The following is a 17,656-nucleotide window of genomic DNA, read 5'->3' as shown; positions in this document are numbered from 1 at the left end:
CTCTCTCTTTTTCCCCCCTAGACTGATGTCTCCCATCCCCATGATTCCATAGGTGAGCAAGCCCCTGTGCAACTAGGAATAAAAATATGTTCTTTCCGTAACTCAAAATATCCACATTACACTGGCTTTTCCAATCTGTCCATTTTGAAAAGGTTCTCTTCATGTCTTGCTTCATCCTGGCTCTGTAAAATCCCAACTGAGAATTCCTCAGAAAGGATCATATTCTCAGACACAGACAGAATGCACCAAACTACTCAAGTAGAGGGGTAGTTGGTTTATTGTTAAGAATTTTACAAGGCCTGGGGCGCCTGGGTGGCTCAGTCGGTTGAGCGTCCGACTTCGACTCAGGTCATGATCTCGCGGTTGAGGAGTTCAAGCCCCACATCGGGCTCTGTGCTGACAGCTCAGAGCCTGGAGCCTGCTTCAATTTCTGTGTCTCCCTCTCGATCTGCCCCTCCCCCACTCATGCTCTGTCTCTCTCTTTCTCAAAAATAATTATAAACATTAAAAAAAAAAAAAAAGAATTTTACAAGGCCTAATAAAGGAGAAAAAAGCTCATGGAAATCCAGGACCAGGAACTGCAGTAGGCCTTATAAGGAGAGAAATGCCAGGATTATTCTGTACCCAAGAAAGCTTCATCACCTTGGTCACATTCCACCGTCAGTGCTACTCCATTTCTCTCTGCCTGTTTGTTTCACTCTGTCTGCCTGCCTCTCTTCCCACCACTATTAACTTCTGCTATCTCATACCATCAGTTTACTCATAATGTCATCTTATATAGGACACTTTGTAACTACAACACTACCTCATGGCATCTCTGTTCATTTCTATTGTCTTCAACTACTGTGCCACCTGCTTTATTTTTCTCAATTTTTTCCTCATTCTTTTTTTTTTTATTTATTTTGAGAGAGAGAAGGAGAAAGAGAGAGAGAGAGAGAGAGAGAGAGAGAGAGAATGAGCGGGGAGGGACAGAGAGACAGGGAGAGAGAGAATCCCAAGCAGGATCCATGCTGTCAGCACAGAGCCCGACTCGGGGTTAGAACTCACAAACTGCGAGTCCTTATCTGGGGCCAAAATCAAGAGTCAGATGCTTAACTGACTCAGCAACCCAGGCACCCCTTTCCTCATTTTCATAAGGAGACTGACTGACCATTCTTGCAGAAGGTCTCCATTCCCAATTAAATCACCTTTTTCAATCTGGTGCTAGCTGGTCACCTGGCCATCCAGGGCCCTGATAATTTAAGCCAATTTCACCCACACCAAATTGTCTCTCAAATTTTAGTTTCCACAAACTGAAATGCCCTTTCTTTGATGCCTCATCCTTATGCCTGTCCAGCTTTCTGTCTGCCTGAGATTTCCCTCCTCTAAGAGCCCTACCAAAGAAAGATATGGCTCATGTTGACCACAAATTGGGAAGCCAGAGCTATTTTTTCTTTGATCTCCATAACCCATGGGCAAAAGGAGAGCACCAGAAGGTGTCAGGGCTAATCCGAAGAGAATCTCAATTCCAACCAGAGGAGTGGATATAGATGAGCATAAAGTATGGCCAGAGAGTTCTTGGTACAAGTTTGTGACTATTTTGACCCAATCCTTTGCATTACCATATAGGAGATAATAAATAACCAGTTCCAAACCCAACTGTATTTGTGGCAACCCTATTTCCATCATAAGGAAATCCAAACTGCCAGATGTGAGCAACAGGGATTTGCAAAACTTCAGTCTAGTTTAGTCTTCCATCGTTAATGAGACTCAGCTACCCTCCACTCTCTCCTTGTGACCTCACTAGCTGGCTTTCTCTCTCACTCTCTACCAGTGGTTGGAAGAGGAAAGCAAAATACAGGTCTGGAGGAAGAGACTAGGGGATGGTGAGTTGAAGAATGACCCCACGTCCAGGAGAGATATAGAATTAAACTCCCTCAGGGAGGTTGCAATAGTTATTATGTCTGCAACAGATGAGCTCTCTTCTTTTCTCAAAACTCAAGAAGTTGATGTCCTCACAGTTGGTCAAACATGACAGTTTGGAATAATAATACATACTTCTCCCTGAAGAGATGAAAGAGAGAGAACACAATTGTAATGGCTCCATGTCCTTCTATCATATTCCCAGGAGTATTTTCTCTACAGAGCCTCACTAACCTTTCGCTAAGCCCCAATCAGCTATAAGGCTGAATCTACCAATGACTGACCCAGAGAATGGATTGTATTTCCCTAACTGATAGGAGACATCAACTTCTCCTTTACCCAATTTTGTCTTAAGGAAAAGTCTTTGCCATCCCCTCTAAAGGACCACTCACCCATGCACAGGTGGCTATTTCTCAGACACTCTCTACTCCACATTACCTTTTCTCGTAAGGAAGTAAAGGTTCTCAATAGCACAGGACTGTTGGTGCTTTAGGATGCAGATCTTCATGGTGTCATAGCATAACCCAAGATGATATTTTTTACATTTATAACATGCTGTTGCAGAGTCTGCGAGACAGAGAAGGAGGTAATTAAAAGATGTAGTCTGGAGAAGATTCTCCAGGCCTGTGAGTTTCTCTACGGGGACTTACTATTGTCTAGTGGTTCCTGATCTTTCTCTGGCATTTGACTCCTTTGATAATCTTGTGAATCAATTGTATATGATCAAAATATCAGAGTTCCTATAAAATTTATCTATGGACGCAAGTAATGAACAAGTTATTTAACCTGATGATTTTGTCCAGTAATGGGGAAAGGAAAGCAAAGAAGGAGATTTCAGCTTCCTTACTCCAAGAAATGGACTAACTTGGTCTGGGAGAAGATAGAGCTCCTAGGATTGTAGAATAAGAATGGATTACAGCCCTCTCTGAAGACTGAGAGGAGGTTTGTTCCTAAACACATCATAAATGATCTGTTTACCAGAGATTGTGGACGAGCCATAATTGTACCTGTCAGATGGTCCTTAAATTCACCTTGGGAAAAAGAAAAAAGAAAAATCTTCTTTTTCATAATCTCATATACATCTGCCAACACCCAAAGAGCCAGTTGTGGAAATTTCCCCTTCCTCAGCATCTGCCCATCTCTTAATCAACAATCAGCTCTCCCCATGTCTCCATGACTTACCATTATTTGAGCAGACCAGAAAGACAATGCACAGCAGAAACACAACAAACATCCTGAGACTTTTATCACGTACAGCTTTCTGTGAAAGGTGCTGGTTGATCTCCAGTCATCTGTCCTTGCGCTACTCATCCAAATCATATAATCATAAAATTTCAGGGACATACAGCACCTCAGTGTTCCCAGAACAAAGCCACCAACTGAAGTTTCACTACCCCTACGGCATCTATTTCAAAATTCTCCTCAATGATGAGATCAACGGTACATATTATATATGATCCATAATATAATATGGAATTATATAGACTATATTATAATATATAACATAAATTTTATATTATACATTATTATATTTATAATTTATTATTATATATATTTTAAGATATATTATATGTATTTTATATATTATATAATATATATCTACAATATATATTATAATCTATAATACAAGATATACTATACTATAATATATAATATACATGTATATAATTTCTATTCATTGTTGCATACCTAAGCCTTGTGCTTTGCAAGTAGAGTCAGATTTCTCTCCTACATTTTAACATTTCGGGTATTTCAAGACGGTATTTGGACACCTGGCTCTTTGTATCTCTCTTCACTAATCTGGTTACTCTCCTCAGAATAATCTCAGATTTGTCTTTGTCTCATGTAGACCAAGGCAGACTCCAGGTATAGTCTGTATGTGTGGGGGGTATTGGAGTACTGCTTTTGTGGTGGAGGAAAAGGAGCTTCAGGAAGAAGGTGAGCAAAAATAAAATTTGTCTAGTTTGCCTTCGGGTGTTATTAACTGATTGATTGGTATTCTAATTAAATAATTTCTAAGCATATACCACATGCCAGTATCACAGGAAGAAAAGATGCTTACGCAACCAGGACGTCAATCAATGGCCTCACTAAAGACATCGAAAAGGACATGGAGCGCAGTTGGCTATGGACATCTAGATGAAAGTCCTTCAAATTTGACTGCCTGCCCGGAGAAGGCTCCCGTGAAGAAGGGGGTGCTGAACAGGACTTGGAGGGCTAGCAATGTGTGAGCTGGAAAAAGTGAGTAGGGACAGGCACCCAAAGGAACAGCAAATGTCAGAGTACAGAGATGTCAAACAGCCTGTCACAGCGTGAAGAGAGCAGGTCATGTGGCTGCAGAGACATGAGTGTGCCAGAAACTCAAGTACAGAGAGACACAGTCTGCTGGAGATGATGGCATATGGGTGAAGGGAGGGGCCCAAGGGGACATTGCACGGGTCTTGCTGCTGACACCACTTGGTCCCAAGCTTGCAGGATGGAATTTCTTGCTTGTTACTGTGCACTTGCAAGAGGTCAGTGAAAAGAGCCATTTTCCCCGGAGTTAGGAAAGATATGAAAGCATACACTCCTCTTCAGCACCAATATTGAATTGTGGAAAGGACACATCCTTTAATCCCAGACTCAAGTTTGCCACTATATGGGCTCAAATCCTGACATTGCTGTTTGCCAGCTATGTAATTTTTGGGTGAGTTACTGACGTTGAGAATAATTTTCATATCTCACACGATCAGTATTAGGATTATATTACAGTTTGTGAAGAAAGGGAAGCTCATATTTGTTGAGACCCTGGAAACTATCAAGCACTAACTCCCTGTGTGTTGCTTACAATTTCAGACAAGCAGCCTTGACCCTTTTGCTAGGGTAGGCATCAGAAATTTCCATCATAAGGAGTCATACACAAGAAAGGGCATCTGGCTAGGAAAGACAAGGAGGTAGTGGCTATAGCTGTGGTCTTAGCATTCAAGGGCAAGAGCCCGGCTGTGAGGACGGTATCAGGAGTGTTTTGTCAAGGGTTAACTTTCAATAAGGCTTACATTTGGCTTTGGGTGTTCAAAAAGATGGGAAGTTAATAACAATCTCTTCTAGAATGGACTTTGAAGACAGAAAGTCAGATTCAGAACAAGCTGTCTGAGTCGGCTTGAATAAGTGAGCAGCTGGGAACAAGTTGAGTTCTGATTCACTGAGACTGGGTGAGAACTGGATCCATTCTTAAAGCTTAAGGTAGGCTCCATATGCTTATGACAAGCCATTTTATATCTCTACCTCAGACCCCTATTCTGACTTCCAGATTCACGTCTACAAATAACCATTGAACTTTAGGTGGCTCACAAAGTATCAATCTCAGGCTGTCTCAAAATGAAATCATAATCTTTCTGATTCACTAAACCTGCTCCTACTGCAGTGTTTAGGGTCTCAATAAACCCAGGAATCATTCTTTATAGATACCTGTGCCCTGTCCTCAAAGAGAATCAAATAGCAAGTCTTATCCATTCTACCTACTAACTTCTCCCTCACATGGGTTTATTTTTCTCTATCCACTGCCACTACCATAACCTTCAGCTTCATCTCCTGCCTGGTCTAAGCAATAACCTTATTTTTTGGCCTGCCTGGTTGTAATCTTCCCCTATTATAGTCTGTTCTCTATAAAGTGGTCAGAGAGCCCTTTTATAGGCCATCGATGCCGCACTCCTGCTCAAAACCGTCCATTGACTTTTCATCACGCTTTGAAGAAAATCCAAAGGTCCTCCCATAGCAAGTCTTCCCCAGGCTGAGCAAAGGCCATTCTCCCATTTCATTTCCTACCACATTCCCCTTGCTCATTCAAATGTCACCCTCTCAGGGCAGCATTTCCTGGTTGACATTAGGAAATGTTAACATCCCTTCTTCAACCTTTTCCCTGTTTCTCTTTTTAATAGCAATTCTCACTACCTGAACTTACATATCTATTTGGTCACTTGTTTGATTCTTCCAGTAGCACAGAGCCAAGACTTTGTTTTATTTACCACTGGATACCCAGCATCTGGAGGCTCAGAATATAGGAAACACCCCCCCAAATATCTATGGAACAAACAAATAATGATCTTCCCACATCCGCTCTTGAGTCCTTTCAGCCCATTATTACATAGGAACCAGGTTGATCAGATTCATTTTTGTTTTTGTTTTTTTTTTTTTAATTTTTTTTTTAACGTTTATTTATTTTTGAGACAGAGAGAGACAGAGCATGAATGGGGGAGGGTCAGAGAGAGGAAGACACAGAATCCGAAACAGGCTCCAGGCTGTCAGCACAGAGCCCGACGCGGGGCTCGAACTCACGGACCGCGAGATCATGACCTGAGCTGAAGTCAGCCGCCCAACCGACTGAGTCACCCAGGCGCCCCTCATTTTTGTTTTTTAAGTATAATAAGGATGTGAAAATGAGGCTCTTTCTATATTCCAGCTAGGATCCCAAAATAGTAGGTGGCAAGTATTTTTACATTTCAAAGTGAAATGTTGTGCTAGTCATGCAGATTAACAAAGAAAATCAATGAAAACCAGTTTCAGTATCTAGGACCCTTTGACCACCTAGATGGTTTAAAGAAATAAACATTAATGTGTCAAAATAACAAATAAACAACAGGGGAGTTTTTATAGTCTTGGAGGGGGAGATGTCTTTCAATATATGGCTAAAAATATACAACCATAAAAAAATTTTATATGTTTGGCTACATTTTAAAAAATCTTCTGAAGCAGGAGGTGGGGTTAGGAACCAACCACTAACTCATAAGCAAGGTCCGAATAACAAATAAACAACCAGTTACAAAATATTTGCAACTCATAATGCAGACTGAGGACTGCATCTTCCTATTTTACAAAGAAATCCTAAAAATCGGTTAGAAAGCTATTAAGAATTCAAGAAGAAAGGTAGATAGTTAATAACAGCATTAGTTCACAGAAAAAGGAATTTAAATGGTCTTACGCATATAAAATGTGCTGAGCTTTACTCATAATTTGAGAAATGTGAGCTGAAGCTAAACTCAGATACGATTTGACTTTATGGGTAGATCTAGGCAATCATCAGAATCTAATCACACCCCTAAATTGGTGAGGTTGGAAAGCAGCACTACTCATCACTCATACATCACTACTAGAGGGTAAGTTAATACATCAGTCGGGGGGGGGGGGGGTGGAATTAGACAATGGCTATTGAAATTATAAAGATCTAGGGATCTTACTCAAGTCATTTTGTGGAATTAGCCTTGCACATCTGTGAAAAAGTGAATACACACGGTTATTTATGGCTTGATAACTGCAAGATTGAAAACAATTTATACTGATCTCATTTATATGCAAAATCTTTAAAAAAAAAAAAAAAGTCAAACTCATAGAAACAGAAAGTAGAATGGTGGTTACCAGGGGCTTGGGGTGGCAGAATGGGGAGGCTGATCCAAGGGTACATGCTTTCAGGTACGAGATGAAGATGTTCTGGGGATCTAGTAATGTACAGCATGGTGACTATAGTTAACAGTGCTGTACTGTGTACTTGAGAGTTACTAAGAGAGTAGATCATAAGCACTCTCGCCACACAGGCACATGCACATGCGCACACACACAAATACAACGGTAATTATGTGGCGTGATGGATGTGTAATTAACCTGATTATGGTGATCATTTCACAATGTATGAATATCAAATTATCACATTGTACATTTTAAATATATATACTTATGTTTGTTATATAAAACAAACAATAAAGCTGGGGGAAGAAAGAAGAGAAAGTTTATGGACCAGTTGGGAATAGCTACATAAATTGTGATATATCCACACAATAGAATATTATGCAGGCAGAAAAAAAAAAAAGAATGAAGAAGTTTTTTGAAGTGAATTTAGTAACACATCAAATATACCTTGTAGGCTAAGTGAGTCACATCCTATTCAGCTGAAACTGAATTTATACATCTTAAAATATCTAGGACATGAGGATAAGGCTGAAATTTTACCAAAAAATAATTAGGAGGCTATTACATAAAAATATTGATTTGAAAAGCTTGCTATTATAGCTCAAGTATAGTACTTTCTCAACACCATCAGCTTGTAGATGGCTCCTCTGGCCACTATTCTGTAAGTTCGCAATACTAAATACAAGCCCATTTTAAACTGAATTTAGTAAAGGAGTAAAAAAACTTTAAGCCAGCTCTGCCAGTCATAGATACTGATGAATGACATATTACTATCTGGATTTGGACTATTTCTTTCCCGCTAATAATAATTAGTAAAAGACAGTGATCTCCTCTTCAACTCCTGGTCCACGGTGATGATGCAATCTCATTGAAGTCATCCCATATACTGAAACTCTGCATACCTTGCTTCATCATCTGCGTTAGGAAATAGAACTTTGGGGAGGCTGGGTGGCTCAGTTGGTTAAGCATCCGACTTTGGTTCAGGTCGGATCCCTTTCGCATTCCACTTAAAATATATAAGAGTGCATATTTTAACAATAAGCCCGTTTAACAATAAGCCCATCAAACTAGTGGAGCTTACTACAGGCCAGTTACTTTAAGCTATTTACATTCATCTATAGAACTAGATTTGTGTGGTGTAAATGTGGAGCTATAGATTCATACATATATATTCCTGTCCTCTAACATTGATTCATATTTTAAACTCTTTTGATTGTGACTTCTTACTAATAAAGAATTTCCTATTCAAAAAAGTTGAGTAATCCATATCTCCAGTCATTTTCTTTATCAGAAGCATTTTTTCACTGGATTCTTTAGAAATGGCTTATAGGAATAATAATTCTCAAATTCCTGTATGTCCAAACACTTTATGTTCTTTACCTTTGAAGGTGAATTTTGCTACATTCAAAATCTTTGGTTCACATTTTCTTTCCTTACATATCATAAATACATCACTGCCGTTACAAAAGTCTAATGATAAACCAATTTTCTGTCCCTTATAAATTATGGACATTGGTCTAAAAACTCAAAGGATTTTTTTTCTTTTTTCGTAAGTTTGGTAATTTTACAAGAATATGTCCTGATGTTGATCATTCTAAGTTGACAGCATCAGGCACAGTGTGCTGTTGCAATGTAAAGTTTCGAGTCTTTTAAAATCATTTTAGAAAAGTGTTTTATTATGATTATTAATTTTTAGTATTCTTTTCTTTTTCCTTGGTTGTCTTTTTTCAGGAGCTTCTTTATCTGTATATTGAGTCTTTTTGTTTATTTAAAAAATTCTAACCTTTTAGGAGCACCTGGGTAGTGCAGTCCGTTAAGCGTCTGACTCTGGATTTTAGCTCAGGTCATAATCTCATGGTTTGTGAGTTTGAGCCCCGTGCTGGGCTCTGCACTGGCAGTGTGGAGCCTGCTTGGGATTCTCTCTCTCTCCCTTTCTCTCTGTTCTTCCCTTCCTCACTCCTTCTCTCTCTCTCAAAATAAATAAATAAATAAATAAATTTTAACCTTTTAAAATCTATAAATCTCTTCATTTCTTTTAAATTTTAAAATTTCTACCTTTTCACTTTCTCTTTCTCTTAGGTCAATATTCCACTATATATGCTTATATTCTTCAACTTTTGTTAGTAGAGATGGTGGACCACGGGCCTGAGCATCACAGTGTATTCTCGTTGAGTATGCCAAGATGCAAGGCCTTGACCACTCTCTTTTCCCAGGCCATCGCCTGGGTTGTGTTCACAGTGAAAAATATTGAAGAATGAGGTAACATCTCCACCAGGACAAAGAGCAGTTGTGCTTCCACTTAGTATATAAGTGGTCAATTCCTCTAGTTCAGTGTTCCCTAGCTGTAACGCAAACCCACAGTGAGTAGCATCTACCTGGGCCTCAGCTATGCTGCCTGTGGGACTCAGAGAACTTGAGAATTGATGCAAAGCAACATGGAGTCTGGCTCCTGCTTTTGCCATGAGAATGAAGTCTTCTGTCTCTGATCCAGGAGTTTTGTTTCTTCTACCAGCATCTATAAAACAAGAACAGGCCAGATTATTAGCTCGCAGGTAGGGTAAAATCCCAGACCCTTTGCTGTTCCTGACAGTTTGGGAGATGAGGGTACGATGGTGACAGAGATACGGCTTTCTGGAAGATGAAGGACAAGGGCTTCCACAGGATCGTGTTAAGAGAGAGAGAAGACGTCCGGGGATCCAGTAGCAGGTGTTCTCACCCCAAGGGGTTGGGGAGGTACGGGAAACTTCTTCTCCTAGCTGTTTGTTTGTTATTACTTTTCTATTGTTGCATAACAAATTACCATACACACAGTGGCTTAAAACAACACAGATTTATTATCTCACAGTTTCTGTAGGCCAGAAGTCTGGGCACAGCGTGACTGGATTCTCTGCTTAAGATCTCACAAGGCTAAAATCAAGGTGTTATCCAGGGCTGTTTTTCTCATTTGAAGCCAACAACCAGTTGAACAGCTCAATCTGTCAACACTGTGTGAGTGAACTTGAAAGTGACTCCTCCCCCAGTTGAGCCACAAGATCACTACAGCTTCAATGATACCTTCATTATGTCCGTGAAACACTCGGAAGCAAAGGACCCAGCTAAGCCACACCGATTCCTGACCAACAGAAACTTCAAAATAATATATTTTGTTGTTCTAAGCCACTAAGGTTTAGGAAATTGGCTACACAGCAGATCATGAATATACTGGCTGAAAGCACAGAGGACTGCAGCGCAAAGCCACAGCAGCACCTGATGGGAAAGGAGAGAGCCCCAGAGTGGGGGAGTTATGTAGTAGTGAGGGGGGCCGTACCAATAGTGACAGAAGGTGCGGAGGAGGAGGAAAAAACTTCCCACTGCTCCAGCCATGCCCTACACACTAGCCTCACCTCCTCCCTGCATGCCCCACCCTCCCGACCACAGACTAACAATCTCCCTGCAGCTGTGGTAACCCCAGAAGTGTGTGTGTGTGTGTGTGTGTGTGTGTGTGTGGTAAACAACCTGGACTTTTTCCCTTAGGGGAAAAGCTGTGGCCCACTCTCTACCTCTGAGCCCTTCAACCGTAATGACTTTTCTGAACTATAGACACTGTGGCTGATGATAGTCAGACGTTGGAGCTTCTGGCAACAAAGAGGTAACGTCCACTTGGAGATTGCGACTTCTCACCTCCTTGACACACCTCTAGCTTTTTTGAAAAGCAGCTATGGATCTGCTACTGAGTGCTAATGAAAACTGAAGCCCAGTCCAAGGAAGCCTTGTGATGTATTTTCTAGGCTGATATTGACATTTGGGAGTGAGTCAACTCAGACTTGATAACTCAGTAAAGGGGCAGGGTTCAAAAGCTCAAAAGGCCTCACTAGTCACATGAAATGGTATATTCGTGAGACATATGAAGTATATTCTCAATTGTAGCCTACTGTTGTATTTTCTTAGTAGTGATTTTTAGAAATCAGAAGACTTGAATTTTGATGAAGTTAAATTTATAATCTTTTTCTTTTATGATTTGTGTTTCCATGTTTCATTATAGAAGTCTGCCTACTTGAATGTGGTGAATATCTTCTCTTAAATTTTCTTCTAGAAGATTTATCATTTTAGTTTATATATATCATATATGATCCATGTAAAGTTAATATTTCTGTATGGTGTAAAGGCAAAGTTACATCTTTCGCCATAGGGCTATCCAGTTGTTCTTGCACAGTTTGTTGGAAGGACTTCTGATTTGATAATTCACCATTATGTGGATGTTAATAGACACTCTATCAAATTTTAAAAGTTCTCTTCTATTGTTATTTGATGATAATTTTATTATAAATTGATATTCGGTTTTTATCATTTAAGTTTTGTTTCTCTTCTTCCATGAATGGGGACAATTAAATTGATTCCTTCCTCTAATGTCAAACCTTACTTGCATTCCTCAAACTGGTGCAGCCACTCAGGAAAATAGTATGGAGGTTCCTCAAAAAATTAAAAATAGAACTACCCTACGACCCAGCAATTGCACTACTAGGCATTTATCCAAAGGATACAACTGTGTTGTTTCAATGGGGCACAAGCACCCCAATGTGTACAGCATCTATCAACAATAGCCAAAGTATGGAAAGAGCCCAAATGTCCATTGACTGGTGAATGGATAAAGATGTGGTACATACATATACAATGGAATATTACTCGGCGATTAAAAAGAATGAAGTCTTGCAACTGCAACAATGTGAATGGAAGTAGAGCATACTATGCTTAGCAAAATAAGTCAGAGATAGATAAATATCATATGGCTTCACTTATATGTGGAATTTAAGATACACAACAGATGAACATAGAGGAAGGGAAGGAAAAATAAGACAAAAACAGAGAGGGAGGCAAACCATAAGAGATTCTTAACTACAGAGAACAAACTGAGGGCTGCTGTTGGGGTGCCGGGAGGGGAGAAGGGCTAAATGGGCAAGGGGCATTAAGGAGGGCACTTGTTGGGATGAGCACTAGGTATTATATGTAAGTGATGAATCATGAGATTCTATTCTAGAAATCATTATTACACTATACGCTAAATAACTTGGATGTAAATCTAAAAAAATTTTTAATTAACAAAATTTAAATAGTTAATAACCTCCCAAAATAGAGAGCTCCCCCCCCCCCACCCCGTACCCTCCATAGGTTCACTGGTGAATTCTGCCAAAAACTTAAGGAAGAAATTATACAGATTCTCTACCATCTCTTCCAGAAAATCGAAATAGAGGGACCATTTCCTAACAAAATATGGAATAAAACAGAATAAAACTACTTATTCTACAGATTTTAAAAACAATAATAATAAACATTATTAATAATTTGAACTTACACAATGTTATATGTCAAGCATGTATCAATAACTCTGGGAAAATATTAATGAAAGGGACAAAAGATTTGAACAGATGTTCAATCTGTTTACTAATGAAGCACACGAAAAGAGCCAAATAAATTGACAACAAATTTTGTATTTCAATTCCATCCTGCTAAAGCTTTTCCCACAGCACTTAAACATTTGCAAGAGGGTGAGAGGGAGATGTTGGCCAATGAGTACAAACTTACAGTTAGAAAATGAGTAAGTTCTAGGAATTGAATGCACAGCATTGCGATTACAAGTCACAGTCTTGTGCTACATTTCTTGAAAGTTGCTAAGTTACACAAAGCTACATGTAAATTATATCTGAATAAAGTTGGGGGAAAAGAACATAAATTTGCAAGGATATTGACCTCTACCTTCTTCTTTAATATCGGCAATTCAGCCAAGAAATCTTTAATTTTTCAGTAACACCTTAACGATAAATACAGAACCTTGAGTGCAAATTTTTATCTCATTCAGATGGTTAAAAGTATCTTTTAGGTGAGCCAGACCATGAATAAAGTCCTCTTTTTCAAATTGTTTCAAGAGTAGTTTTGCTTTTTCTTTAAAAAGTAAACAAACAAATAAAACTTATCAAAATCGGTACTAAAGTTTGTCCCTTTGAAAGCCAGAGAACTTCGGTGGTGACAGAGAAGATTTTCTTATTCCCCGCAAAGGCATTTTTAAAATGTGATGATTTAGAAAATTACTTTGGATAAAGTCAATGGCTCTTTTGGCTGATGACAGAATTTCTTTTAGAGTTGTTTGAATAGTCTTTTGTCAGTGCATGTCTGTCACAAAACAAGTGAGTAGCTAGGAGGTGAGGAAAACCAGACGTCCACCCAGCATTGTAGGAGTTCCGTTCTGTCTGCAGAAAGAGACATTGCTTCCCTCAAAGTTCTGCATGATAAAACCACCTTTTTTACCTATTGACAAAAAGTCGTTAGTTGACTTTTACACTTCCCAGGGGAGACTCATGATGTAAGAATTCTTCGATGGCTTCAGCATGCGCAGAGCAAACAAAACCAGAAGGAAATGGGAAGCTTGGCAACACTGAAGGTGGCTTTAGTTTCATCCCATTGTAAAATGAAGGGGTGTGGCATAAGTGCCAATTCCTCAATGGCTGCTTCAAGGTTTTAAAGAAATAGGAACTGTTGGACAAGGAAAATGGATGACAGAGTTTTTTCCTTCGTTGCAGTCCACGAATCAGTGCCGACATGGTTCACCAAAGTTTATCCGATATAAGTGGAGCTTCTATTTATTCAGCAGGCTGGTAAGAAAATGTGCAGAAGCCCCAAGAAAAGGGTTTTGTAAAATGGCACAACTACGTTTAGAAACACGCCAAATCTTTCCAACTGAGCTTTCTTATTAGGAAAAATTCCAAATTCTAAGATATAGTTTCTGGACAGACAGAAGTGAGATGCACTTTTACTCTATCTGCATTCACAAGAACATTTACACACACACACTCACACACACACACACACACACACACACACACACATACATAAAACCACTGTGACCTTTGTGTCCTAGTAAGTTCAAAGATGCAAATGAAGACATCTGATTCCTGTTTTTTCACTTACTTCTATTAGGAACAAAATCTTAGGCACTGCTAACGTTTTATAGTTTGTTGCCAACATTGAATATGGAAGGGAGTGATTGATATCCTTTAGAGTGTAGCCAAGAGCAGGATGCCCCAAGATGGACCACTTTGGCATGAAAATTATTTTGAGTTAAAAAGCAATCAATCAAAAGCCAGCAGATTCAGGAAAAGCACCCCTCAACCTCTTGAAAGAATTTAGATGGAGGACCTGCTCCAGGAAGAGAGCTATCACCCATAGATAAAACTCCAACATGGTAAGAGCTAGGTATGGTAGATGGGAGGAACCTAGTTCTCCATGTCCCACTGTTTCGGAGTGACCCAGCAAATATTTGTTTACCAAATACTTACTCTTTTTTTAAATCTTCCCATAAATTGCATTCCTATCCTCTGAGGTCCCAGACCCTTGCCCCCTTTTCCTTAGTTTGGGGAGATATATATATATATATATATATATATATATATATATATATATATATTCTATGTCTGTGTGGATCCGTCATAGATATGCTATTAAATTTGATTTTCTCCTGTTAATCTGTCTCATGTCAATTTGATTCTTAGTCTGGCTAGAAGGATCTTGAAGGGGACAGCAATTCTTGCTCCCTGACAAGAGGTTAGTGAAAAATTTTAAATTTTCTAGCAAGGTTCATGGACCTCATGAAACTAAGAGGCCACTAAACCCCATATTAATAAATTTTGCTCAGGAACCAAGATAAGGTGCTAACAAAAATCTGTTACCACACCAGCATAAATTCAGTCCATAAACAGTCCTGAAAGGGTGTTTTGAAACTTTTCATTACCATCAGGACTTTTCATCTAAAACATTATATTAACAGCAATATTGTGAACAAAGAGAATGTTAGTGACACTGATCTATGCTTGAACCTCAGCCGGGCAGCTTCATGGACGCTTCACCACCAGGGTGTTGTGAGGGCTCCATGAAACGATGCGAGTAGAAGTGGCTGGCCCCATGTGTGGCACGTAGCAAGCACTCAATAAATGCTGGTTTTGTTCTTCTCTCCTTCACCTCTCTTATTACCAGCAATTGGAAGAAGAGGGTGATTTCCCTAGGCCCTGCAAACAGGCTCCTCGCCATCACACTTTTTAAAGATCATTATTTCATACTCTGTATACACTCTGAAAAGCCATTACTTCCCCTGGAAGCCAAGGAACAAAGCAGCCTGACTTCTGACTCTATGTCCGTTCCCTCCAAAAAACAAAAGCACAGCATTTAGAAGCCAGATTAAGAGGGTTGCTCATCTGTGGTATCACCAAGATTTCAGTTACCAACCCTGAAGCCAAGAATGAATATGAGGACACAATGTTCTGCTGTCTCATCAGAGCAGGACAAATGGCATCTAGGCTGAGTAGATGGCCTTCTTGTCATGGGGCGCATTAATCTGGGACTCTGTATCAGTGGGATTGTGGATAGTGGTATCATGTGAGATTTATCCGTCATATGCTCAGCACATCACCATGTGCCAGGCAAAATGCTAGGTCAGAATAACAGATCTTAGTATCCATATTCATGATTTACATTATGAAACCATGGAATGTTAAAGTCATAAAGGACCATAGAATTGTTGAAGTCTAAAAATCACAGATAAATGGCTTGCTAAAGATGCCATGAATTACATAGTAATCAACCAAAAGTCTCAGACTCCCAGGAAAATCCTCTTTTTGCATTGTACCACACAGCCTCTAGTAGGTTCTAATACTTATTCTTTCCTATGCTGTGCTAAATGAAGAAGGAAATTGTTTCCAAGAAAAAACTTGATGGGTAAGGTTCTGGGGGAGGATGAGGAGTAAGTCAGGTACCCAATGTTTGGGTAGAATTGCAAAACTTCACAATCTTAACTAGAAATAATCCAGCAGAAAGGAGATTCAAAACTCAATGGGCCTTTCAGAAAGCATCTGCCAAGGGGAACCTTGAAAGAAGAGTAGACACTGAAAACCAACTGCAGTTTAACCTGGAATGTTCTTTACTTCATTTGCTATGGTTTTAGAGTCATTCTCTTTAAACAGATAAATCAGAGAAAATAGGTGACAAATGAAATGCCCTGATAGCCTTGTAAACCCAAGCACCAAAGGCTCAGGGCTTTGCCTTCTTGATAAGCCTTTGAAAAGTCCTGAAAAAAATGCCATCCAGTTTCTAAGATGCCCTCCTGAAATATGGCAGAATAGAAAACTAGACTCAAGACTTCACAATCTGGCTTTTCATTCTAGAATCAATTCTTTTCGAAGAAACCAATTCCCCCATGTTTCTCTTCTTGGGCAATGATCGGCTCCACACTCTGGTCATAGAAAAAGAACATTGTAACTTTTGCGGCATTTGACGTAAGACTTCATGTCACCCAATCTTCACCTGATATCTAAAAATGTCATACTTGATATGTTTTAATGAACGTATTGTTCCTACAAGCAAGAATATGTCCTTAAATTAGCTCTGCATGGAAGATTCCCAATACCTCTTGCCAAGGTGCCATCAGCTCACTGACACAGGTTAAGCAGACTTGGGATGCCAGGGTTAGTCATGGTTTCCCAGTGCTTTACCCATGGTGAGCCTTAACTGAGTTAACTTTTGTAGAGATAGATACCTAAATCATAGAAAAATGAGCCAGTTCGCAATATAAATTTGGTAAAGATCATGTTGTGTGGTAATTCTAGCAAGAATCTCCCAGCCCTACAGAGTAAATAGTCCCTGACTGTGGAGGACAGATTTCTGCTAAGGTGAAGTCGTTCTGGGCTGAGAATCAGAAGTTCTGGGCTGAAGGCCCAGCTTGGTCATAGATTATACATCTTTTTCTCTTTCATTCTCCTGTTTCTTCCCCATCGGGTGAGGAGCTACGTGATCTTTTCTTACTTATACATTGCTCTACGTGCACACACAGAACTGTACCTGGAACACCAAAGCTCTCAATAATACTTATTCGTTGATTGTATGAATAAATCTCCAAGAGGCATTGAATCAAGGCAGTTGAAAGTGTGGCCTCCACTAGATATGTAATCATGGGTAAGATACTGGACCTCACCAAGCCCCAGTTTCCCTCTCTGTAAAATTAGAGTAAGAATGATAATGTAGTAACTATAACAATAATTGCTGTGCTAAAGATTATAATTAAAAAACCAAGTTAGCTTAATGTAAACCCCCAAATTTACTAATTATCTTTATGCTTTGCTATGGGGTAGAGAGAGAATGAACTTGAGCTTCCAGAGAAAAGCTTGTGTGATTGGTTTCCCTTAGGCATGAATAATTCCTGCCCTGTGAAGAAGAAGGTTTCCTCCCTATAGCCTAAAGAGCTGTTCTTGCAGTTCCTGGCTTCTTTTCCTCCTGTACAGAAGACTTCTGGTTCAGG

At 39.5% G+C, this 17,656-nt stretch overlaps 1 protein-coding gene across 1 annotated transcript; it reads right to left on the bottom strand.

Moving 5' to 3' along the window:
* Nucleotides 1–942: 942 nt before the first annotated feature.
* PATE2 (prostate and testis expressed 2) lies at nt 943–12,544 on the bottom strand. The gene is made up of 5 exons (XM_060607769.1): nt 12,478–12,544; nt 9,697–9,856; nt 7,116–7,147; nt 2,341–2,469; nt 943–2,043 (listed from the first exon to the last, which is right to left on the bottom strand). The coding sequence occupies exons 1-5, from the start codon at nt 12,542–12,544 to the stop codon at nt 1,907–1,909; spliced, it is 525 nt and encodes a 174-aa protein (XP_060463752.1). The 3' UTR covers nt 943–1,906.
* Nucleotides 12,545–17,656: the final 5,112 nt, after the last annotated feature.

The sequence above is a fragment of the Panthera onca genome, chromosome D1, assembly GCF_046562875.1.
Source record: "Panthera onca isolate mPanOnc1 chromosome D1, mPanOnc1 haplotype 2, whole genome shotgun sequence".
Lineage (NCBI taxonomy): Eukaryota > Metazoa > Chordata > Mammalia > Carnivora > Felidae > Panthera > Panthera onca.
Note: the sequence above shows the minus strand (reverse complement) of the source record. Positions and strands in the feature narration are given on the sequence as shown.